The sequence below is a fragment of the Gopherus flavomarginatus genome, chromosome 5 (assembly GCF_025201925.1).
Source record: "Gopherus flavomarginatus isolate rGopFla2 chromosome 5, rGopFla2.mat.asm, whole genome shotgun sequence".
NCBI lineage: Eukaryota > Metazoa > Chordata > Testudines > Testudinidae > Gopherus > Gopherus flavomarginatus.
The window spans coordinates 65,692,107-65,718,427 of NC_066621.1; the positions used below are offsets into that span (position 1 = coordinate 65,692,107).

The 26,321-nt window shown below is 42.1% G+C and overlaps 1 protein-coding gene across 1 annotated transcript in view; it reads right to left on the reverse strand.

Annotated features, from left to right (window-relative positions):
* KIAA1549L (KIAA1549 like) overlaps window positions 1–26,321 on the reverse strand; it is a 228,887-nt gene that overhangs the window by 59,528 nt on the left and 143,038 nt on the right. Inside the window, exons 7-12 of the mRNA XM_050955195.1 lie at window positions 25,935–25,994; window positions 24,078–24,229; window positions 22,105–22,276; window positions 19,015–19,178; window positions 14,045–14,235; window positions 1,557–1,684 (exon numbers count right to left, since the gene is read on the reverse strand). Coding sequence (XP_050811152.1) covers window positions 1,557–1,684; window positions 14,045–14,235; window positions 19,015–19,178; window positions 22,105–22,276; window positions 24,078–24,229; window positions 25,935–25,994 — 867 coding nt within the window. The remainder of the gene's footprint in view (window positions 1–1,556; window positions 1,685–14,044; window positions 14,236–19,014; window positions 19,179–22,104; window positions 22,277–24,077; window positions 24,230–25,934; window positions 25,995–26,321) is intronic.

Here is a 26,321-nt window from a genome sequence, read left to right on the forward strand (position 1 = left end):
CACCCACAGCTGTGACCGATAAAGAAAACAAGCCCAGCTATAAAAGAGGGATAACAGAGAGAGAAGGGAGGCAGAAAGGCCTTAGATAGCAGAGGGGTAACAGCCCCATTCCAGGCTGCCTCTGAGAAACTGACAGGGAGACAAAAGGAGTTTAAGGGCTGACAGACTCAGTTTAAGTTAAGAGGTTACAGAGTGGTCTAATCTTGATGAATTGAAGGGGGACCCCTAGAGAGACTTCCCCAAGAGCAGTTGACAGGGTGTCATTGCTGGATTGGGGATCTTATTAGTAAAATCACAGCTTTGTCAGCCGAAAATAATACAAATAGTATCAGCATGCAACTCAAAGAAAAGGAATGTGTTCTATACATTGATTTATGACATGCATAATAAAGTTATTTTAAAAGGGAACATTTCAATTGTACCAACACTATAGCCCCTGTAGAATGCACTGCTACTAAATATACAGAAACTGCAGAATGAATAAAAAATGCAGTGCAGTTTTGCCATACAGAACATAGAGTTTGTCTACTGTTCTATATATCTGTGTATATGGTATTATGTTTTTGTTAAACAGGTGATATTTAAGCCACACTGCATTTTATATCACATGTAAGGATCACCACAGGGAGATGTTATAACTGTATGCCATTTGTATCATAAGCACCAAAGAGATTACACAACTGATTTACTGAAGTAGGAAGGGGTTAGAGATTTGTATTAAGATTTTCTGTTTGCTTCAGCTTCCCATTCCCTCCCTGCAATATCATGAACAAAGCAGGAATTATCTTCTTGTGCCTGTGACAGAACCTTAGCAGGTCACATGTATTTTAATTCTCCCCTCTAGAAGCAATCGTTATGTCTCACGCAGAGTCTGGCTTCACAAGGCTATGAACACAGGGCTAAAACTGAAGAGGAAGAAGCAAAAAAGCAAAAAGAGTAGGGAATTAAATCCAACACTTATTAAAATCCAACTCCTTATACACTTTAAATCACAAGATCAGCATCATCACAAAGGACTGGTAAACAAAGTCTAGTGCAGCATCAGACTCTTTTAGTGCCAGGAAGAGCTGTCACTGAGCCCATTAGCAAAGAGACAGCAAAAAGGAGGAGGATAACAGAGAGCATCGAAGCCTCATACCCTTTCACAAAAAACTGTTATCTGATTAATGTACTTTATCAGATCTGGACCAGCTGAGAGGCAGCAGCAATTGAAATGAGTGTCCTAGAGCATACACAGAGAAACACCAACCCCAGTTTATCCTACTAAAAAGCACTACATTTCATTTCATTGGTTTGCTGCTAAAATCAGTAAAGGCTTATGAAGGCCCATAGAACTGTGCAAACAACAAACGGTTCCATGTCAGATTTAAGGAAGGCATAGTGTATTACAGCACAGAAGAAAAAGAGAAGCTATAAACAAGAATAGATGCATGAAGGACTAGTAAGTGTACGACAAAGGTGGAGGAGAAATTCAACATAGCATGTCTCTGTGTTGGTGTCTCTGTGGAAATAACTGCAGACATACAGTAGGTCTTTCATCAGGAAATACTTCTCACCATTTCTCTTTCTTCCCTCATCTTTTGTCATTTTCTGCTGTACCATTACTTTCTGTGAAGAGCTTCTCCCTGAACTGGGCTTTTCTGATTCGTTGCTGATGACAGAACCATTCTGACTAGGCGACCTGCTGTAAGTAACCATAGCAACAAGGAAGACTGTAAGTTTCATCTATATAAACCTCATTTCAAGGTTATTTCATTTGCACAGTTTGCATCATTGGCTTTTCAAGTCTGATTTTGGACATAAAAGACATAGGAAATAAGCTACACAACAGAACACAATGAAAGCAGAGATGCACTTACAATATTAAAAAATTACTTTTATGTAGGTTCAGTCCTGAAGAGGATTTCAGTGAAATCAGAACTGATTATTTCTCCCGCACGAGCCCAAAAAGACACAGGAAAATAATGCAAAAGGTAAAAGAAGATATCCTTTGGTTGCCATCCATTAAGCAGTTCAAATAAAGCAGATCGTTTTAAATGACAATTATTTCATCAACATGGCTAAACAGATTCATTGGACGCACTTTTCCCCAATTCAGTCTGCATCTGGGTTCAAAGGTTTTGTCAGACGATGCGGAAATTGGTTCCTTATTCCCAGTTTCTTAATCATGGTACCAGCTCTTTAGTCATGGCTCCCCATTTCTTTATTCAAAGGGCAAAATTATTTAAAAATAAATCAGTGTAAGATCAAATGTTTAGAAAATTCATCATATTAATTTTTTATCTTATTCAATCATATTACTAATTACTTAATTCTTTGTTAAAGAAATGACCAAATAATTAACTGGTTGGACTGGTTGCTGTCACATCTCCACTTCCATACAGTACACAGGGCTTGATTAAGAAGTTAGGTTTTGATTGGCTGTTTGTACCAAACTGCATCTTGGGTCACCCCAAGTGATACAGCCCTGTGACTGTCAGTTTGTTCTGAATGATCTGAAATAAATCTCTCCTCTAAAGAAAGCTTTTGTTCCTCCATGTTGTGCTGCCAAACGGCACTCCTCTCTCCCCTCTTCCATTTTGAATATAAAGTTTGAATAAGGAGCTGGGGTTTGGAAGGCTATATGTGATAAAGTGAGTCTCAGATCATCCCAAGTGACCTGTCCCAACAACCATTAAGCTGTGATGTACCTGAAGCATGGAACTTCCTGACTTGAAACTTATTCGTGGCCCATGTCAACAGCCCTTCTCCCTCCATAGACCCCACCCACCCACCCAGACAACCTTTAGCAGAGAAACAGGAGTGGCAAACGGGTGTTTTGGAGTGTGAAGCTATGGGTCTATGCTTGCAGATAGAAGGACTTGGTGGCAGGTGTTGTATTTGTACCATCTGTTGGTTGGTTGTTCTGTATGAGTGTTGTGTGGCTGAGCTTTGGACTCTTGAGCTCACCAGCTGAGAAAGGTCTGTTTGTCTCTCAGTGAAGGCCTTGTCAGTTGGAGTCTTGTGGCTTTGAACCAAACCAGTGTTTGAAGTCTGAGTGGTAATTCCCTCCCTGTTTCTGAGAGAAGAGACTTAGCAGTGATACTAGTCAACTGCCAGGCAAACAGGAACAGCAGCAAACTGGATCGGTTTCAATGAGACTTTAGAGAGGGAATCTGACTCCTGTTTTAAGTATGGCTCTACACTACACCAGGTAGCAGATATGGATAGTGAAAGAACAATTGCTGTGACCTGCCTTGGATGTACTATGTTTTCCTTTCTGCAGGAAGGCCAAATAGATTTCTCATGTATGAAATGCAAGCTGGTGGAGGAGAAGATACATTGACTGCAAGCACAAGCTGCAACATTGTGCAGCATCTGAGAACCAAAAGATTTCTTGGACTACCACATTCGGAAATTATTCTCACAGATGCCAAAAGGGGACAGATCATCAGTAAGGGAACTGGAGAGAGTAGAAACCAAAGAAGTGGACAGGCAATTTGTAACCAAGAGGGGAAAGAGGCAAGTTGCATTCAACTCAAATTGAAGAATCAAAACATTTTCAGATACTGAGCAAGTCAACTACATAACACCTTGTCTCTGTAGGACTGAAACAGAAAGCTATACAGGACATACCTGAGTGGGATCCTTGCAGTATGAAATAAGCAGCAATTAAGAGAGGTTCTTTCAAACCTTCTAAGAATGCAAACAATCAGCACTGGTAGCTCCATATTAAGAAGAGCCAATAGAGTTCAGCAAGGGACACAAAGACAATAGGATGATGTGCCATCTCCCTGGAATGAGGATATGATTTGTGAAGGAAGAAAAGGGAAGTCCAATCTTCTCAGAGATCCTACTGGTCCAATGAGCAGGTAAGACAGAAGGCAGAAGATACTGGAGTGGAACTGTTGGCTGCATGATGTGTGTGAGGTGAAAGGTTTTGCTTTGTTGAACACTGGGCCACATTTCAGTGAAAGAAGAAGCTGTACAAATGGGATGGCCTATATGTCATAGTAGGAGCTAAACTTTTTGGTTGGAGACCAGCTGGAGCAGCTACGAGGGCATTAAACTACCAACTCAAGAGGAGGGTGATAAGGAGGCAAGTGTGGTATAAATCTCAAACTCAAGATGCCATGAACAAATTGAACTGATGTGGCAAAGAATAAATTTGTCAACTGCTTATATACCAATGCAAGAAGTCTGGATAGCAAGTAAGAAGAACTAGAAATGTTCATCGATGAAGGAAAAAAAGTACTTAACTGGCCTACTGAAACCTGGTGGCATGAGTCACGTAATTAGTAATAACCTGTTTAGGAAGAATAGAGGGGGTAAAAATGTGGGGGGGGGAGGGAAGGAGGCACTATACAGTATACACACCTGTTTTCCAGTTTTTGATAACTCAGAACCACAAGACCTTGAATGCATCTGGATCAATGTGCTAACTAACAAAGCACAGAACAAGGTCCTGTGGGGTCGGGTATACAGTCCACTGAATCAAACCAGAGAACACAGTTGTGAGTTCAATCCTTCAAACCCAGGTTTGTGAGTTCAATCCTTGAGGGGGCCACTTAGGGATCTGGGGCAAAATCAGTACTTGGCCCCGCTAGTGAAGACAGGGGGCTGGACTTGATGACCTTTCGAGGTCTCTTCCAGTTCTAGGAGATAGGTATATCTCCAATTATTTATTTATTTATTTTAGCAGGTTGAGTTATTCCTTAAGAACTACAATGTGTTGACAGAACATTGCTGTTATAAGGGAGTTCAATTTGGGAGACATAAACTGGAAGTCTATTGTAGCTAGTAATAAAAGCATCATTCCACTTATTACAAGTTATAGATGATAATATTCTAACACTGAAGGCACTGCACCCAACATAACCATTTTGGTCCTCATTATGACAAAGATGAATTAATCACTGGATTGCATGTTGGTGGTTGCCTAGGAACAAGCAATTATGACCTGATTACAAACTCTGGGCAAACAGAGGACAGGTCCAACCAGTAACTACATACTTGGTGCTTCAGTGGTTTCTTGATTTCTTGAAAGTGAGGAAAATTATGAATGATACTGACTGGGTGAAAAAGATTTAGACAGAAAAAAGTGAATGAAAATAAGGAGTTCTTAAAGAAGAGAATTTATGAGATGAACAAAAAGCCACAATTCCACAATCAAGAAAAACATCAATATTGGCGAACAGTCCACCCTAGTTCAGTGGGGAAATGGAAGCAGCAATTAGAAATAAAAAGCTAATATATGGGAAACAAGGGGAATAGTCCGCAATCAATATAAATTACAAGTTATAAAGTGTAGAAAATTGCTTTGCATAGCTAAAGACAAACCATGGCTGGCAGTGCTAAGGACAATAAGGAATTTTTAAAGAATAGTAAGAACTAAAGAAATCCTAGCAATGACACAAGGATACAGGCATGTTACTAGATGCAGATGGTAAAATGGCTAATATTGATGCAGAAATTGTTCAATAAATATTTATGCTCTCTATTTGTATCACATGAGGCTGCCAAACTACCTTCCAGCCCATCAGCTAGCCCTAATAACATGCACCCACATGTACTCAGAGTTGGCTAAGGATGTCAGGCACCAGGGCCTGCAGCAGAGGTAGTCTCCAGGCAACCTAACAAGCACAGCTGGCCTGTAGTAGTCAATCTAATTGGCTGCACCACCTGATTGGTTGGCACAGACCAACTCTTACAGCCAGCAGCAGCAGTTCAGCGGCTGCTTAAAGCATTTGCCCATGGCTGCCATAGCTTCTGCACCTGCTTGTTCCCAACCTTTTGCCTGAATCAGACCCAGCCTTGCTCTTGTCTTGTCTCACTCCTGGAAACCTGGTTTTGACCCTCAGTTCCAATTCCTGACATCTCCTCTGACTCTTGGCTCTGAAGTCTGGCCTCCGACTCTGCTTCCGATCCTGGAGTCTGAGCGATTGATGCCTACTCCAAACACTAGGCACAACTGCCCACACCCCAGTCACCGACAAAGGAGAGCTGTGACCCACCACGGTTAATTTTTAATAAATTTTTGAATCCTAGGAAATTCCAGAAGACTGGAAGAGAACTGATTTTGTGCCAATATTCAAAATGTGGAAGTGGTATGACCTAGCTATCTAAAGTCCAGTAAGCCTGACATCAATCCCAGGCAAAATAATGGAAAAGCTGATGGATTCAGTTACTAATGAGTTAAAGACAGGAATATGATAAATTGCTGTCAAAATGATTTGATGGAAAACAGGTCTTATCAAGCAAACTTGATTTCCCTCTTTGACACTGCAGTTTGGTTGATAAAGATAAAGCACTTGCATCCACTGTGCAGTCTCCTATGTTGAAGGTACAGATCTGCAGTTGGCCAATTAAGAGTCAGAGCCTAAGAGTGCTCTATAGATTCCTCGCTCACACTAAGCTCTCACATAGCAACAGATGCAAATAATGCTTTCTGCCATCTTTGGTTGGCTAAAAGATTCTGTCCCTTCCAAGTGGAAAATGACATGGTCTTACTTATTAGTCACCCCTTGTCTGGACTATAATAATGTGATATACCTATGCATGAAGCCTTCAGCAATTAGAAAACTCCAACTAATATAGAATACCGCAGGACATCTCCTCAGCCATGCAGGCTTCCATTGACACATCACTTCTGTCTTCCACTCCCTACCCTGGCTTCCCATAGAATTTTGCATTGAGTTCGAGTCCCTACCTGGAAGACGCTCAGTGGCCTGGGCCCAGGGTATCTAAAAGATTTTCTAAGATCCAGAACAAAGACTGTGTGTAGTTGAGAACTCTGCTCCTCAGGCACAATGGAATTCTCTACAAAAAGGATAAAGCTTGTCTGTGCAGCAGAAAGAGCTTTCTTGGGGCCAGTCTCTGAATGTAGAATGAATTGCCCCATCACAAACCTCACCACCTTCTGCTCCAAGGCGCTTTTCTTTGACCTTGCCTTCTCACACATATCAACTTGTGGTTTTTATTATTTAAATATAAATTTTATATAAATATATATTTTATATATATGTCTGCAAAAACAAGACACTCCACTGCATATGCTTCTATCCCTGGGGAGAGGATGAGAGAACAAATGAAATATGACAGATGTGTAGTCATGCTGTTTAATGCACTACTGGAGAGCGCTCAGATACTGTGGTGATGAGCATGATAAAAGAACCGTTACAGAATAGATATAATATACTTAGACTGAGTACCACATGACATTTAAAAATACAACAATGCAAGGTTAGTTTTAGAGATGTCATCACATTAATGACTGAATGTGATAAACATTTAAATTACTAATTTATCTATAAAATAATCCAATGGGGGTGAATACTGTTTTTTTGTTGATTTTTACATGCATATTGTATGTTTACTTTAAAAAAACACAAAATAAGAGTGGGCTAATATATTTGTCAAACCAGAAATAAAAGTTCACCTCTTATCTCTTCATAAATTATCAGTCACAGCATGTGTCACTTGGGATGACCCAATATCTTTTTTGTCACACCCAGCCAATCACACCCCAACTCTTTATTTGGACTCCATGTACAATATGGAAGTGAAGTGGTGGGATGATGTGGCAGAATACTGGGCAAGAACAAAGCTTTGTGCTACTTCAGCTCCTTCAGAACAGTAGGACGGTCACAGGGATGTGTCACTGGAGTTTACTCATTTTGTCATGTACAGCCAGTCAAAACCCAGCTCCTTATTTGACTATTTAATTAAAGAACTAAGTAATTAGTAATTTGTTAACACATTCAATAATTTTAATCTGATAAAGTTTAATTTTATATTAATGCATTTCTAAATATTGGCCTTTGAATAAGGAACCGGGAATAAGAAACCCACTTCAGCCTTGCTTTTGACAGCCATAATTCACAAACATACACAGACTCCTTTTCTCCCTCTGAACACCATACTATCAAGTCAGTGCCACTGTTTGCTGACACTCCCAGTGAAACATCACTTACATAGCCACCTTCTTTGTCATTGTTTGCATTGCTTAATGCACTGAAGCTGTAAATGCCACAACCATGGACATGGATGCAAGGGTGCTGGAACAATTTGCATAGGGAGGTGCTGAGATCCCCTGAACCAAACTGTTAACCCTGTATATGATGGAGACCACTTCAAGACAGGCGGTGCTGCCGTATCCTCAGCACCCCTAGTTCCGGCACCTATGCATGGGTGGGGTCAGAAGTGTTGAGAAGGGGCATGCTCAGAAAGCATTCTCTCTACAGAGAGCTCAAGAAGGCAGAATTACTCAGAGGCACTCTGACAATTTGGGTATCTGCCCTCACACAGAATTAATAAATTGTGCAGTTATAAACTCTCTGTATCTTTACCAAGCTGAAAACTTCATTTTGAAGGTGGGGGCTTGTTGCCTTCTCTATGGTCTCTGCCCCCAGGCTGGACCACGATTTCAAAGTGTAGTGATACAGCATTGGCAACAGCTAATTGTTCAGGACTATCGGCACCCACAGAGGCCTTAGCTGCAGAGAATAAAAGAGTAACTGCATCCTAAGGAAAAACTGTTCTTTTCAACTTCCCTCAACAGGGAGCTGGTGGATTTAGAGAGAATTCCCCAAGAAGTACATAGCATGTCTATACTATGGATCTCACAGTGACACAGCTGTGCTGCTGTAAGGTCTCCTGTGTAGCCACTCCATTTGAGCCGGAGAGAGCTCTCCCACCGGCATAATTAAACCACTTCCAATGAGCGGCGGTAGCTATGTTGGCAGGAGAGTGTCTCCCACTGACATAGTGCTGTCCACACTGGCACTTTTGCCAGTGAAACTTTTGTCAGTCAGAGGAGTGATTTTTTCACATCCCTAAGCAACAACAGTTTTACCGACAAACTGCTAGTGTAAGACATAGCCTAAGCAGGAGGTTTTAAAGAGGACTCATGGTGGAAGACAGGAAGGAAACATACAGGAAGTTAGGTCAGGAGAAGGGAAGTGTATAGGCCAGCCAAGGTTTGAAGGAATCATGCTGCCAGTGGGAAGGGGGTAGGATCCAGACAACAAATAAAGGGCAGCTGTCCTTGCAGGATCACACAGCTGCTAAGACTCCCCCTTTTAAAAAAGAAACTCATGTTTATTAAGTTGAAATTTCAAAGTTTCTTTCAAAGTTCAATTATAACAACAAAGTGTCTTGTTCTGATCAGATAACAGCCACTTCATGAAAATCTGATACATGAGCTTTCCAGGTTGTGTATTGGCCTGGAATGAAATTGCAAGCATCTCAGATGGTCATGCAATATTCTTCATTTTCAAAAGCCACTAAACAAAGTTCCCCTGTCACCTATCAGAGATCACAAAGAGCCAAATTCTGCTCACTGTACTTCTACAAGTTACCCCACTGGAGTTAATAGGCCTACCTGTGTAAGATGAGCTACATTTGCCCAGAAAGGCATTACAGCAGTACTGTACTGTATATTCAACCCACCTGACAGTGGGTTTTCCAGTGAATTCCTGAATCAGTAAAAGCTTACTGAATTGGTTTAGGAATGCAGAGATTTATTACAAAAGGATTTTGGAGAAACAGGGTGAGTGAGGGAATACCTTCTGTTGGGCCAACATCTGCTGCTGATAGAGACAAGCTTTGAGCTGAGACAGAGCTCTGCTTCAAGTGGATTTTGCATATACTCAAAACAATTAATGGATTTTTTTGGTATTAATGAGGAGAGTTAAACTCTGTGTGTGTGTTTACACAAGGGTGAGAGTCAGGAATCAAAGAGGCTTGAAAAACATCTTTACAGAACAGCTCCTGATGAGACTTATCTTTTAGGAACATAGCAGCAGCACCTACAGCTGTTACAGTGATAATCTCCTGTGTGGCATTGTGTCAGAGAACTGAAAACTTTAAAAAGGACAAGTACCACTGAGTTCATATGAATTGGATAACCTGAATCCTGTGCTCTGCAACAAACACAATGATCTGTACATAGCCTACCTCATATATCACTGACTCTAAAATCCGAGAGGATTTTAGGTGAGAAGAGCAAATTAATCCTAGGAACCAAGAAGGGCTTTTTTAACTAGTTTTTTCTGTTTCCTGTGTATACTATCTCTGAGTAGCCTCCTCCCAGATAATCTATTATATAGGAGACAATTACCAAAACGAACATGTTAACATACCTTTTTCTCTGTATGTTAAAGACAGAAATTTCTACGTTTTCTAAGTCATACTAAGTTTTCTCAGTGTTTCTGACTAAGCAAATCTGGTAGAGTGCATTGGTAAGTATAAAATAAGATGAATAAACTGAGATTTACTTTCCTACAAAGCTGCTCTGCACAAACCAAATAACCTCCCTTTAAGCAAAGACTAAAAAGCAAAGATTTTATAACTCCAGTGAAATTGATATTAACTTTAGCCTTTATTGTCACTGCTAAAATAACAGATCTATGTTTACTCTATTCCAGGCCTGCACAACATGCTGCCCGCGGGCCGCATGCGGCCCGCAGAGGCTCACTGTGCGGCCCATGGCAGGATTCAAAAGGCCCACAGCGGCAGGGAGCCCAGAGCTATTTAAATCCCAGCCACGGCCGCGATTCAAAGGGCTCTGGGCTGCCCGCAGCGGTGGGGAGCCCAGAGCCATTTAAATCTCAGCCGTGGCAGCGATTCATAGGGCTCTGCGCTGCCCGCAGCGGCAGGGAGCCCAGAGCCATTTAAATCTCAGCTGCGGCCAGGATTCAAAAGGCTCTGCGCTGCCCGCAGCGGTGGGGAGCCCAGAGCCATTTAAATCTCAGCCGCGGCCAGGATTCAAAAGGCTCTGCGCTGCCCACAGCGGCGGGGAGCTCAGAGCTCTTTAAATCTCAGCCGCGGCTGGGATTCAAAAGGCTCTGCGCTGCCCACAGCCGCGGGGAGCCCAGAGCTATTTAAATCCCAGCCACGGCCGCGATTCAAAGGGCTCTGGGCTGCCCGCAGCGGTGGGGAGCCCAGAGCCATTTAAATCTCAGCCGTGGCAGCGATTCATAGGGCTCTGCGCTGCCCGCAGCGGCAGGGAGCCCAGAGCCATTTAAATCTCAGCTGAGGCCAGGATTCAAAAGGCTCTGCGCTGCCCGCAGCCGGGATTCAAAGGGCTCTGGGCTGCCCACAGTTGCAGAGAGCCCAGAGCCCTTTAAATCTCAGCTACTAGGACCGACTTTAGGCCAATTCAACCAATTCCCCTGAATCAGCTCGCCCCTAAGAGGGCCACATGCCCAAGCCCCAGTACGGTGTACCAGCAAAAGCCAGAGCGCTGTAGGGGGGTGGCCCAGCTTCCCCAGGGGGCAATTTAAAAGGCCTGTGGCTCCCAGACCCTTTAAATTGCCACCAGAGCACCACTGCTGGAGCCCTGGGGTAGGGCTGTGGGGCTCTGGGGGCTATTTAAAAAGTCCGGGGTTCCCGTCGCTTCTACCGCCCTGGCCCTTTAAATAGCCACTGGAGCCCCACCACTTTCCCCGGGTTCCTGTGGCTATTTAAAGGGCTGGGGTGGTAGAAGAAGGGGAGCCATGGGCCCTTTAAATACTCCGAGAGCCTTGGGGTAATGGGGGGTTCTGGGGGCTATTGAAAGGGCCGGGGCTCCAGCTGCCTCTGCTGCCCCAGTCCTTAAATAGTTGCTGAAGCCACACCGCTTCCCCAGGGCTCCCTCGGCTATTTACAGGGCTGGGGCGGTAGAAGCAGGGGAGCCGCGGGCTCTTTAAATAGCCCCCAGAGCCCTGGGGTAGTGGGGGGAGGGTCTCCAGATGCCTTTGCTGCCCTGGTCCTTTAAATAGCCCCCGGAGCCCCACCACTTCCCCAGGGCTCCTGCAGCTATTTACAGGGCTGGGGCAGTGGAAGCAGGGGAGCCCCAGGCCCTTTAAATAGCTCCTAAGCCAAGGGCTGCTACTGCTACCCTGGTGGGGGAGGCAGGACGAGGGGGCACTCACCACACAGGATGGGCTGTACCCTCTGTACCTGCACCAGTTGCCCGCAGCCAACCCCTACCGCACTTCATGCCCTGCCTACACCAGTTCCTGTCTGCAGCCAGCCCTGTACCCGCTGCCCACAGCCAGCCCGTCTCCAGCCAGCCCCTCACCCCCTGCCTTGCCTTCAGCCCTGCACCAACCCCTGTCTCCAGCCAGCCCTGCACCCCCTTCCCTGTCTCCAGCCAACCCCTGCCTCACCCCCCTGCCTGAAGCCAGCCAGTCCTATACTCCTTTTTCTCCAGCCCCGCCAACCCATGCCGCACCCCCCCGTGGCCCTGCCTGAAGCCAGCCAGCCCATCCCACACACCGTCTCCAGCCTGCCCCACACCCCTTGCCCAGTCTGCAGCCAGACCCTACCTCCAGCCACCTCCCCCCGACTTCCAGCCAGCCTCATGTCCATTGGTGCCCTGTAGTTCCCAGGGAAGTAACCCTGCACACCTGCTTCAATGAGGTGGGCAGGGAGCAGCTGGGACCCACACGTGCATCCTAGCACACCCTCAGGTAGTGGCGGAGCTCATTTCTAGTTCTGACACATCTTTTTAAAAAAGAACTTTAGGTAGGATTAACATACATCTGTACTTTCCCGGACATGTCAGGCTTTTTGGATCTTAAGTCGCCATCCAGGAGGAAAATACGGACGTATGGTAACCCTATTGGTACAAAAAATACATACTGTGGCAGAACTTTTTATAGGGAACCGGTTGCTAAGAAATGAAAGGCTTTTTTTTCACATTTTTTTTTCTTTCAGTCATCCCTGCGGGGTCCCGCCGAAAATGTTCGAATTAGGCCCTGCACTTCCTAAAGCTGGCCCTGCCAGCTGCAGATGGGATTCAAAGGCTCTGGGCTCCCCACAGCCGTGGGGAGCCCAGAGCCCTTTAAATCTCAGCCGCAGCCGGGATTCAAAGGGCTCTGAGCTGCCCACAGAGATTCTCAGCAGTGGCTGAGATTTAAAGGGCTCAGGGCTCCCCGCCGCCACGGGCAGCCCAGAGCCCTTTGAATCCCGGCCGTGGCTCCAGCGGATGGGCTGGGGCTGGGATTTAAAGGGCTTGGGCTCCCCTCAGCAGCAGGAGCTCTGGGCCCTTTAAATCCCTGCCCCAGCCCCACAAAGCTGCGGGTTCCCGCAGCCGCTGGAGCCCCGGGCCCTTTAATTTGACCCTGAGGGCTCCCAGCCACCTCTTCAGCTGGGATCCCCTGGTTGATTTAAAATCAAGTATCACCTCATCATCCCCAACCTTCCTTTTTGGCCCACAGATGTTCTCGTGGGGTGGCACTGGGAAAGGAGGGTTTGTTTCTGCAGGGCTGGGCGGTGCTGGGGCGGAGTGTTTCCGCTGGGCCGGGGGGGGGGGGTGTTTCCGTGGGGCCGGGGGGGTTCGGCCCTCAGCTGTTTTCTTTGGAGTAATATGGCCCTCGCCGCTTTACGAGTTGTGCAGGCCAGCTCTATTCCCTTCAGTAGAAAATTTCAGCATAAAGAATTCTCATATTCTTCACTTGTAACATGAATTTAAGTGACCCCACTCATTCACTGCGAAGGAATATGAGAAATATCTAATTTCACCTCATTTTTCAAGCACCCCAATCCATTGGATTGGAGTACTGGATACTCATTGTGTTATTGCTGCATGTGCTCTAGACTCTGACATTTTATATTATTTAAGCATTGTTTGGGGTTCTGTTCAGCCTTTAATAAAGATATGGGAGCAGATCCTGAGTGGTATAAATTGCCAATGTAGTTATGCCAATTTATATGAGCTGAGTATCTGTCCTATTGTCCATTTGTAAAATTCACATCCAGGTTCAGATTGAGCCTTTCCAAACTTCAGATCCAGGGTTTTGGTTCAGACCCATCACTAGCTAATAGGTTGTCCATTTTCCACTCATCTCTTTAACTAGTTACACATATGAAAATGTCCGCTAAAGCTTCATTTCATATTATCCTACTTTCTTTAGCAATCTCACACATATGGCGCAAAACATTATCATATGCCAGGTACTTTTGCAGAGGAACCAGACGCTGTGGGCACTGCATGGGTGCCAACCCCACTTTTGTTTCATCAACAGCCAGCAGCATCCAACCCATTCCAGCCTTCAGCTGAAGTTTGTTCAGTGCATACCTTTTTCTTGTTTCATTGGACTTGGCAGTTTTAATGGTGCTCCCATCCTGAGCAATTTCTCTCTCCTGGGAGGCAGGACCATCTCTAACTGGAAGTGGTAGCACTACAGTCTCCTGAGTCACAGGTAAAACCTCATCTTCAGCTCCCTGCTGACCTAAATGCTGCTTGGCATAGTCAAAACCTTGTACTGGCTGCAGAGAAGGAAAAAAACAAAAACCGTGGGATTCCAACATGCATTATATGTTAATACAACATCTTTTGCTATTACCTATTAGCATGCTGCATCACTGCCAATTATCTATATTACGGTTATGGTTGCAACTTTTAATTGTAGCACGTACACTTAATTATATGTGCTACAATTAAAAATTGCAACCATAACCGTAATTTAGATAATTGGCAGTGATGCAGCATGCTAATCAGACTTTTATTCAATGTGTTTTAAACCATTAATGGATATTAAATTGTACTTGTTTTTAGTAAGATAATTGAGAAGTTAGAACTGAATGTAAAAAAGAAAGAGGAAAAGAGGAACAAATATAACAGAAGTTTCATATCCATTAGCAAAATAAAGATGTCATTTTTTCTTGGATACATGTGGTTGACAGAATTCTATAAACATATATGAAAGCACGTTGAATGACGAGATGATAGTGCTTTTTTTGTTCCCTGAACAATTCAATTTTACCCTCACTGTACCCCTAAAACATGCCCAGTAACATTCCAGTAAATAAGACGTCAAAATTATAAGCCTGGTGCTTGAAAAGGCTCCTTCAGGCTCTTTTGATGTTACTGAACGTTTGAGTTATTCGGGAAAAATATTCATCCAGATCTGAACTTTACAGTTGGATCAAAATAGTAAGTCATCCACAGTATCTTCTGCTTTGTATAAGCATTTGTTCCACTTCTGTCCCTTATGGCAATAAACCAGAGACATATTTTGTAGGTATCTGAGTCTGAAAATTTTGCCATCTCTAAGAAAAGATCACTTTCATTCTGTTGAAGGTGGTTTGTCACATTTTCAGTCTCCTACTTAACACTAATGCTGATTTTTTTAAGACACATTGACGGTGATATTCATCTGATAAGCAGCTCCAGGAGAAGTGCACTAAGGAGATACTAAATGGACTAGCATTGATCTGGACCAACAAAGTCTCAGCACATTATAGCAGCAAAGCTTACACCATATCAGAAATGCTGGCCCCATTAACAAACATTTCTCACAAAGGACAATGCTATCTCCCCCGTTGGGAGCTTTATATCTTCCCAACACTCTGAAGGGAAAGTACCAAAAACAATGCCATTAGATCAACTTCAAGGGGGTAGGGAATGAAAAAAAAGGCAAGAAAGTCATATGAAGGACAGCTAGGGAGAAATTCCATAAGCCATCCTAGACTCTAATAAACTGAGTAAAATTAATGGTTTAAACCATTCATTATATATGTTAATTGTTAGCAGAGACCATCTTATTATTCTGTAAAAGGATAATAAAACAGAAAAGCTGTTACCAGACTGGTTACCAGACATTACCATCCCCCCTTAAAAATGGATCAATATGTTATAAAGTACACTTCAGTTTTTAAAGAAAGGCAAGAATCAGCAAACAAATATTTTGACATAACTCAAGAGGGGGGTAACCATGATCCGATTCCAACAACGCTATATCTAATTATTTTGAGGTTTTACTTATCCCTCTCCCCCAATGACAAAACTGTGTTAAAGGAAGAGCTGGAGAAACCATTCTCATTAGCTGATATACTGTACTAAACAACAACATTTGATCTTGGAACTCTGCTTTGTAAAGCAGATGGCTTTAGCACCCCAAAATAAATTGGCAAGACTCAGATCCATTATAATGATTTACTCTGCACTGCAAGGAAAAAGATATTATCTGGCAAGATTTCTGAGAAAGATCTAATGAGTGGAATTTAGGTAAGGCTGTTGAAATGATATTTGAACACAACTGCTCAGGTAATTTCTTATATTGACTGGATGAGACTAGAACGAATGGTATGGGTTGCTGCTGACATTTGTTTCTTTGGAATTAGGGCTGGCTGGAAAATGGAAATCCCTTCCTGTGAAAAAATTTCACATTTTTGAATATTTTTATACTGAATCAGTACACAAATACTTAAGAATTTGAAATTTTTCCCACAGGAAAGGATTTTCAGAAAGATTCAATTTAGAATCGAATTGAATTGAAACCGAATTCTCACAGCTGGGTTCAGTTCAGTCTCTCTCACTCCCTACAGGAACCAGTCTTGCTTCTGGCAGCTGCTTCCTCAAACCAGTTACAGCTTCCCAGACTTCTGTCCTGCCAGGGCCTCCCAGCAACCTAACCTGAGCGTCACCAGCTCTCACTTGAGCGCCCTCAGCCCTCTCCTTTATAAGAGGCCTGACTAAAGATCGTATGACCAGTGAGTCAGATGACTCATTCTTGCCCCCTGAAGAGGTAGGTTTAGCTTGTCATAGGTGGACAGAATACTATCTCCCCTTAAAGGGCCAATCACCCAGTGACACCTAGCCTATAGAATGATATTTAAATGCAAAAGTTTTTATTATCCTTCCACCATTTGTTCACTAATTTAATTCCACTCACACAGGAAGGATTCTGTGAAATGATGTAATAGGCAGCTCTAGCTGAAGAACTGCAGTGCCCCCATTAACAGTAGCAACAGGACTGCAGCAATGAATAGGCAGCTCCACTCTGCTAGTTTTCCTTGACATAAGGCTTCTGAAATCAGATCACATAAAACTGCACCGCTAAAAAACTAAATAAGATGAATACAAAGGAAGGCTCTCCTCACAGAATTTCAATTTCCTTTATTTAAATGCAAAACAACCAAAAAGTACCAGAAACTCTGACTCTGATAGACAGATTTAAAACACAAAATATACAGAAGTGAGATTTTAAAACAGTTTCTTAAACTGGAAATATCTACTGCAAACTCCATTTCTTAAATGGATTTTGGCCTGGAAGGTTTGCAATAATCAAGTGGTTTCAAGTACTTTTGTAATGAATGAAACTGTACATGTTTACTTTAAAATATACTATACTTGTTACCATCAATCATTTCTATTGCAAGTTTTACATTTAAAATTCTGTAGTAATTACAGCACTGGTAATTATTCTCATGCCAAATAGGCTCAGACTCCAAGTAGGTTAAGATGAAAATATATTGTTCTTCTTGAGATATTCTTATTTCATTAACTGCCAAAAATACATTTCTCAACACCATTTTAAGCAGAAACATCAACATCAGAGATAGGAAAGACTATTTAACCATTCGGTCAATCTCCCTGCCAGTGCAGAGTTATTACCTCTATCATCTGTCCAATCTACACCTTCCAACTGGAGCTGACGGAAACATTTCTGACAAGAGTTTTCCATCAGAAAATTTTGTCAAGAACATGTCATTCAGATGAAATGTCCTTTTGAAAAAAATCAAAATGAAGCACTTTGATAAGGTTGAACATTCCATTTTGACCTTATCAGAACGCTCAGAAAGCAAGCAGGGAAGTCAACAAGAAGAATGAAGTGACAGTGATGTCCACACGTGCTCATTACCCTAAAAACACCTCACACAATCCTGGCTTTGGTGGGTTGCCCAGCCTAGAAGCTGAGATTTTAGTAATGTTGTAGCCCATCTGGGTAGGTTGGCAACTTTTTCCACTATGGAGAGATACAGTACTTTACAACAGAATATGTACTTTATAGAAGGAAATTCAAACAGGGGACTTATCTGTCAGTGCCTCTATAATTTACATGGCTCATTAAGTAAAGGGGAAGTATAATTTCCTTAATTCCCTGTAAACTATATTTGCAAGAAGTACGAAAAAAGGAAAAGAAAAGAGTGGTGGTGTGTAGGGGGGAAAAGGTTGCCATTTCTGTATTACTAATTGGCTGGAACAGTTCCAATTTAGGACGAGATTCTCAGCTTCTGTCAAAGCAAAGAACTTTCCCTAGTCAACTCTTATTAGTGCTAATGGGAACTGCTTAGCAGAAATTCTGTGCATAGAATTGAGAACATCTCTCTTACAGGGCAGGGCTTCTCCCCACTTCTAAACACTCACTGCTAAGCCTAGTAAGAAGGTTTATTCTCTTAACAGAGGCAGGTAAACAAACAGAAAACAGTCTTTTACCTCACTCCTTCTCTGCACAGCAACTGGACACCCATGTTTGGCCCATGCCAGCCAACTCAGGCTCAAGGGACTTGGGCTGTATCATTGCTATGTAGACTTCCCAGGGGCCCAGGCTCTATGACCCTATGATGTGGGAGGGTTCCAGGGCTCTGCACAGGAGTTCACTCTGCTCTACACCACTCCACTCCACTATGGCTTGGCTTGGCTTCCCCAGAGACAGCCTGTCCCAATCACTCTATCTTCCATCTCACATTTCCTGCCCTGTGGCAGCCCAAGGGTAGCCCAGCCCCCTTTATTGGCTAGATTGGGCTCACCTCTTCTTCCACGGGGAGCTGGGCTCAGTTCTACTCACAGGGACCAGCTACACTGTGACAATCTATCTTAGAAACAGATCAAGGTTTGATTTTCCATTTTTATCTTTTGCTCCCCAATTGATAGAAGAGACAAATGCCATGGGTGAAGCATGCTTAGTCCTGTGGGAGGGAATACCATCTTCTGTATGATTAGACAGAAGTTGTTATGAGGTCCAAGGAGAGTCCTATGTCTAGCCCTTCTAGGGAGGAAGGGTGATTGCTTTGGCAGAAGGTCTCAAGTGGGGGGCAGAAGCACAAAGCCAAGGGAAACTGAGGCACTGGCCTTTCATCTCACTCCAGGAAAAAGCAAACAGGTTCTATGACAGCTGAGGAAGTCCTAGCCTGAGTGTACTGACCACTTAAACTCTCAGATGTCCTTTAAACATGTTTAGAAAAGGATCTGAAGAATGAACACTGGGAAAATTAATGAATGTGCAGAGACTACACACATCTCCTGCTTGAACAGACTCTTACTTTAGCTCTCTGAGGCAGATTCATCATGGTGTCTGGTTTGAAATCATTCTTGTTCTTCCTGCACAGAACTGCTGTGATGATGATGATTATAACCGTAACCACAGCAATAGGAGCCAGCACTGCTGCAATGATCCACAGGTTGTTTGGTGGGTTTTTCACCACAGCTGCAAAAAATTGCAAGCCAGAGAGAGTCAGTGTTCCACCATCAGTTGCTATGTAAAAGCAACAGAAGAACTAGCTGGGTACTTCCTTAAATGGTCTTCACATAACAATTAGTACAAAAGATTTATTATTTATAACAATTTGTTGGGATTTCTACAATACAAATAGATCAACAGACTTCTATGATCAATCCCTGAGCTCTCGTCTCTCAAATTCCATGTTCCTAGTGATAGACAGCTGCAGAGCACTCCTCTGATTCCTGAGATCAAGAAGTTGGATGAGGTATCACTCAAATGGCTCTTTCAAATTTTAAATAAAATAATGTTGAATGAAACAAGCCATAAAATAAAAAGCCAGCAAAGCTTGGATTCAGATAGTTTGTGTGTTAAAAATTTGTACATTGCACCCAGTCCGGCTCCTACAGAAGACATTGGTGCAGACTCACAGCTGCTATAAAGTTCCATAGCTCCTTTGAAGCCAATGAATTTAAGACAACTCATACCAGCTAAGGATCTGGTTCACTGAGAGTTTTGCCATCGACATCAGCAGAACTGGTCCCTTTGTAGTGCTGCTGTTGTGCTATAGCTTTTTTGGCAGTCACAGGATGGGCATCGCAAAGAAGACAAAATTTGGCACTTGGGGGGAGTGGAATATAGGGGCTGGGAAAAATCATTTTCAGAAATATTGATAATTGCACCAGAATATGAATTATTTCCATGTATTACCATAGTGCCTAGGACAAAACCCACTATGCTAGGTGCTGTACATCACAGCACTAATGCATATTTCACCTTATACTACTTGTTAGAACATGTTTACCTAGAGGGCACTCTAAGATTCCATTTTATTTGAGTAAATTGCCACTTAAATCTCTCAGCATATACATCTAATTAGTGTATATATTAAATATCCTGCTGTGAAATAAATGCACTTTTTTATAATTTCATTTCTTTTTGCAAATGCATTTTGTTTCTTGATTTTGTTTGATTATTAAATTATTAGGCTTAACCTGTATTCTGTATTTATTTTCCTAGCTTACTGGCTCCTGGCATGGAAAAGGGCAATTATGAAAATACTAGCGTGACATTTCTAACAGACTTACTCCACTTTCTATCTGACATTACAGACTATACCAAGGACCAGATTCTGCAAAGTGATGCATGCCCTCAACTGCCACTGACTCCACTAGCTGTCAAAGGCACTTTGCACCTGGTAGCACCAAGTCCTAAATGTATAGCATCTAGCTACTAGTAATTATTACAGTATAACTAGCTAAAAGCCTGTCCGCGGCTTGATCCTGTCATCCTTGGACACGCAGACCTCCTTGGAAGTCAGTTGTAATTTTGATGTCCTGGAATAACGCAATCAGGTGCTGAAAGGCATATTTTTGCACAGAATCTAAACTGGAATAATATGTTTAATTAGATCTCAAAAAAGGCAGTGTAGACTCTGAATTTTAACCAAAAGTGTCCCTCTTAATAAGCAATGTTCACTAATTAATGATCTTAGGTCATTAAATTAATATCTTACTATGGGCTATTTTTTGGTTTGGAGTGTTTGAAACGAAGTTGTTAGTCCAAATTTTACCTAACAACATCCACTTTAATAACCAACTACCCTTGTGAGCAGCAAGCAATTGTAGATGAGGTTTATATTATGAGCACTGGAAAATGTGCAGTTCTTTCAGAAGAGTGTAGAGAGAAAGGGATGATCATGTGGTTCATACAAAGGACTGAGACTCAAGATATTTGGGTAACTCACTTGCGACCTGAATCAATGCCCAATTAACAGGAGTCTTTCCACTGACTTCAGTGGGCTTTGGCTCAGGCCCTTAATCTCTCTGTCTCAGTCCCTCATCTGTAAAACCAGGACAATAATATTTTTTCCCACCCTTGGTCTGTCTTGTCTACTCAGATTGTGAACTCTTTAGGACAGGGACTGTCTCTCGCAATGTATCAGTGCAGCACCTATCACAATGGGGCTTCTCCAGGCACTAATATAAAACAAACAACAATGCATCAAAATGAAGAATTTGTAAAATATCTATCTTGTAATTACAAGGAAATACTTGTACTGTTCAAAATGAGGCAATGGGAATATTTTATTTTACTAGCAAGGTACTGGGATGCTTTGTCTCTTCCATTCAAATCATCCAATCTGAGACTCTTAGCTACCCAAGCTCATAACTTTCTTTAATGATCATCTGTAAACTCTTGACTTCACCTTATATGGAAATCGAATACGTACACCTACAGATGAGCAAGGTCTCCTAATAACACCATGTAAGTACAAGTCAGGTCAGCCCAAATCTTGCAAATGCAATATAGTCACTCAAACATCCATTTCAAGAGTTTAAAAGCATGTACAGAGGATAAGAGAACAGTATGTTTGTCTAATTTACAGCCATTTTAGCTGGAAAGGCACTCTGAAGCATTTTTATGGGAAACAATATAATTTATAATTTGAGGGAATGTAATTTATGCAAGCAGGAGTCAAAAATCTCTGTTGTCTGCTGAACAAAGACTGAAAATCAGTAATACAGCGTGATCAAATCTAGGACCAAATACAGGATGTATCGTACTCACTGGAATTGATATTGCGCCTCTTGAGCCATTTTTCTGACTTCATCTCATGCTTATAGCCAATATTTTAATCATTTATCAAAATTATTTCTCCTTTTTCTATCAGTGTTCTTTGTAGTGTCTCTAATGTCAGTGTTTCCTCCAAACAGATGGAATAGCTATGCTTTCATACGCAGCAAGTACCACCTGCCTGAAGATTTTACTTAAACAAGTGCATTTGAAATTACAGAGTGTGGGTTAATGAGCACGTCCCATAATTAATGTTGCATTTTGAATATTCATTCTGAGAAATAACAATAAATGTGATTAAAACTGGAGATTGAAAACTTAAGAAAAGGATTCTTACGATCAGCTTGTACTTGGATGACATAACCTAACGTCAAGGCCATCCTTTGAGAATCAACAGTACTCAACATTTTGGCAGCTGCAGTTCCCAGCAGAGGTTTCCCATTGTATAATGTATAGTAAGTCAGTTCAGCGGGCTCCTTGGGTCCTGGAATACGCTGCATTTTTACCATCTTATAATAAAAGGAGAGAGAAAGAGACAGACGCAATGTTTATATTGTACCATCACTTAGATCCTGATTCTGCACAGAGCCACCTCCAGGCAGACCTCTGCATCTGTCACGAATCCCATTAACATGCCACACAAATGCAACTCAGTGCAAAACTTTTTACAGGATTTCAGGCCCTTGCATTGTTTCATAGCATTGCTTTGTTTACCAAGCATACAGCAGTCCTTCCTGACAATTTTTATAAGAATCTTTTAAAAATATTTCTAATTTGAAATCCCTAGACTAGAAAACAGAGGCAGTGAAAAAAAATAAATAAATTGTAAACAAAATTTCAGCTCTTTTTGGGGTCTCTACAGTGTAGCCCTGTTGTCAACTTGCTTCTGTGCCATGACAAAAGCAATTAAACTGAGAGAAATTTAAATGTGCTTTTATTTAAAATTACACTTTGCTGGTATTCTGTGGGTAACAAATCCTTGCACCTACCACAAGCAAACAAAAAGACCCTTTTGGGTTTGTTCTTTCATATTGGCAGAGGTTTGAAAGTGCACTTCTTTATCCTTCCTGTGTTAAGTGGAGTTTTGCTAAATGTTTATAATCACATGAAAAAGAAAAGGATTTTTCTTTTTTGCTTTTGTTATGGACTCAATGTTTTCATATAACATTTTCCTAAGATTCACAATTTTATCAAATAAAAATGCCCCCCTTTTAATTGTTTCACATTGAAAACACAGAGAATTGTGGGGAAGATGTTTGCAATGTAAATACTAGAAAATAGTCATTTTAAAAAATATTTCACAGTAAAGAAAGTTTGGAGAAAGGTGCAGAAAACTCACAACTTAGCTTGTGAAATTTTGCAGGCTGAAAATGTTGAATTACATGAAAGTAGGGCAGCTGGCTAACTTTGGTGTAGAAACAAAATAAGCTCAGGCGGAATATACTGACTGGGAATTGAAATCTCACCAAAGAAAAGACAAAGGTCATTTCACAATGCAGTATTCTGTCTTATTCAGTAGTAAAATATTCAGGTTTCAGACACTCATTTCAGAATTTGATCTGTGTCCCTGCATAGAACAAGGCCATATTAAAAAAAAAAAAAAATTTAATTTTAAAAAATCCCTGACTGCTTTGCATAGGATCTCATCACAATGCACAAATCAGATACAACTTTTCCTTATTATGTCAGTCATATGAAAGAAGACCTACAGAAATCTCTTCACTTTTGAGAATATAGCAAAGCTCTTACTGAAGTTAATTTAACTACTAGACTCCTTCTACTGAAGTTTGCATGCTACATAAACATATATAGTAAGCAGAGAGCAAAATATTTCCTACTGCAGAGCAACCACTGTCTATTTCCAAAGAGAAAAGAAATATGAAAACATGCCTGACTTTGGAAACAGAAACTCCTTTGAGATGACCTGCACAACTTTCCCGCTGGTTTGGTATTCATGAATAAGGATGTCCAGGGCCGGCGCTTCCATTTAGGCGACCTAGGCGGTCGCCTAGGACACCAGGATTTGGGAGGGCGGCAATTCGGCAGCGGGGAGGTGTCCTTCTCCGCTCCGGTCTTCGGGGCACTTCAGTGGCGGGTCTCGGAGTGAGTGAAGGACCCACCGCAGAACTGCCGCGGAAGACCCGGAGCGCGTAAGGACCCCTGCCTAGGGCGCCAAAAACCCTGGCGCCGCTCCTGAGGATGTCCAAACTCATTCCAATTAACTATTTTGCACAACAATCCATGCAGTATCTATGCACCCAAAGCCTTTTTGAAATAGTATCTGGATACAACTTGTATTCTATTGATCACCTGCACAGTGTAGCTGCCCACGGTAGTAGCACGTTTAAATCGCCTTCCTTGTTGATGGGACATCACGAACAGTGGGGCCAACCGCTGCTCCATTAGTCTTGCAAAGCTTTGGTTGTTAAGTCCCAGGAATGTAATGTCGACCCCTTGTATAACTGTGGCAATGGAGAAAATCTCATATCAGCAGATTGTGCATAGATGGATTAAATAATACATGCCTGCAACAGTGTATCTGACAAAGATGTACAAGCTAGCTTAGAAGAAAAACAATCTGATAACAAATTTACACACACTAAATAATTTCCATTTTGGGTATAATATGACTTTCTGTTTCCAGCCACTACACTGTTTTTCTCAGATAATCCAACAGCTACATTTCTACACACAGAGAATAAAATACTCCAACAATGTTCTCAGCTTTTCAGTTTACCACAAGGTCTTTGAGTATCTCTACATCTGCACCAAGCTTCAATGCAAAACAAAAGCAAATCCATAAATGAAAAGCATAAGAACAGACAAGCCTCAAGAAGGTTATCAAAGGACAATTATATGCATTTGTCAGGTAAAGGGACAGTTTTTCATCTAAGGGTCTGTAAATCTGAAATTGAAATTCTACAGGATTCAGTTTGTCAAAACATTGTGTTCTAGGGCACTGAATGATTTGTGAATACACGTTTGATTTAATAAAGTCCAGTAAATTGTAAAGCACATGCAATATACTTTACATAATTCATATTGTTCACTAAAGTCATTTCAAAACTTTAAAGGGCTTACCCTTGCAGTTGGAGATATGTTTTCAAAAACTAGAATATCTATAGCATCTCACTGAAGTCAATGGGAGTTTTGTGTCTGCAAGAACTGGAGCATCAGGCCAGGGCCGGCTCCAGGAATTTTGCCACCCCAAGCAGCCAAAAAAAAAAAAAAATCGTGATCGCGATCTGCGGCAATTCAGCGGGAGGTCCTTCGCTCCGAGCAGGAGTGAGGGACCCTCTGCCGAATTGCCACTGAAGCCTTGAAAGTGCGGCCCCGCTCCTGAGTTGCCACCCCAAGCACCTGCTTGATAAGCTGGTGCCTGGAGCCGGCCCTGCATCAGGCTCATTGAATCTGATCCAAAGCCCTCTAAGGTCAGTGGGAGTCTTTCCATTGATTTCAATGGGCTTTGGATCAGGCCCATGATGAATTGGATCATCTTTTACATAAGGGTAAGGCTTCATCTCAAAAACATCACAACATTACATAAATAAGTTGAACAAGGATCCCAAATCACAGGGGGTATACAAGAGAATTTCATGTAAGGTTCTTTTTATTTTCTCTTTTGAATTAATAGTAAGGATTCCAAGTACTGACACAATGATATTGTGAAATTTAGTTTTCTATTGGATCAAAGATGCCAAAAAAACTTTACTGGGCCACCTATGACTTCTAAGTGTAAAAAAGATGCTCAGTAGGAATGTGATATAGTGAATATGATTACACTAGAAATACAGCATTCTCTGCTGAGGTACTAAAGTTATATAAAGTTCAGATTCAGAAACTCTTTTATCCAGAGACAGCAAGTGAGTCATCATAAACTTTGTTACATTCTACAAATATTCATTTTTTCTGGGCTTGAATCCAAACCTCTTTGAATTTCAGATTTAAATCCAAGACCTACATAAAGTACTAGACACAGGAGACTGCCACCACTGAAGCTGGCAAAAATCACAGCTGTGCCCAGGAGTAGCCATAAATAGGTGAATAGTCCTGCTATATGCAATGGGACATGTTCAATGTGACTACTATTCATTTTTGTGTGAAGTTACTCACTGATGTGTTTGCCGGACTGAGTCCTAACAATTCTCCTGAAACAGAAAAAAGTACCTGTAATCACCCAGTAGTCTCTAGTAGTTTCTGAGACATCGAGGTTTGGATACTCCAAAGCTTAAAAAAAAATTAAAAATTACTTCATATTTCAACATTATACATCTCAAAACATAGAAATTAACCAAGCCCTAAGAAATAAGGCTAAAGTGTGGCTTTGCTACAAGCCCCGCGTATGGGGCAAAACATTAGTGTGCTGCCCAGGAGAAGACCTGGCGACACACCATGGCTCCAAGGGTCACAGTCCACTTCCCGATTTGCCCCTTGCTTTGTGGGAATGGGGCAGCGGTCAAAAGTACACTGTGCCAAATCTATTCCTAGCACAACATATGTGCCCCGGTGCAGCTGTGCCAGCTGGCATATTGGGAGGGGATGGAACCAGGGTAC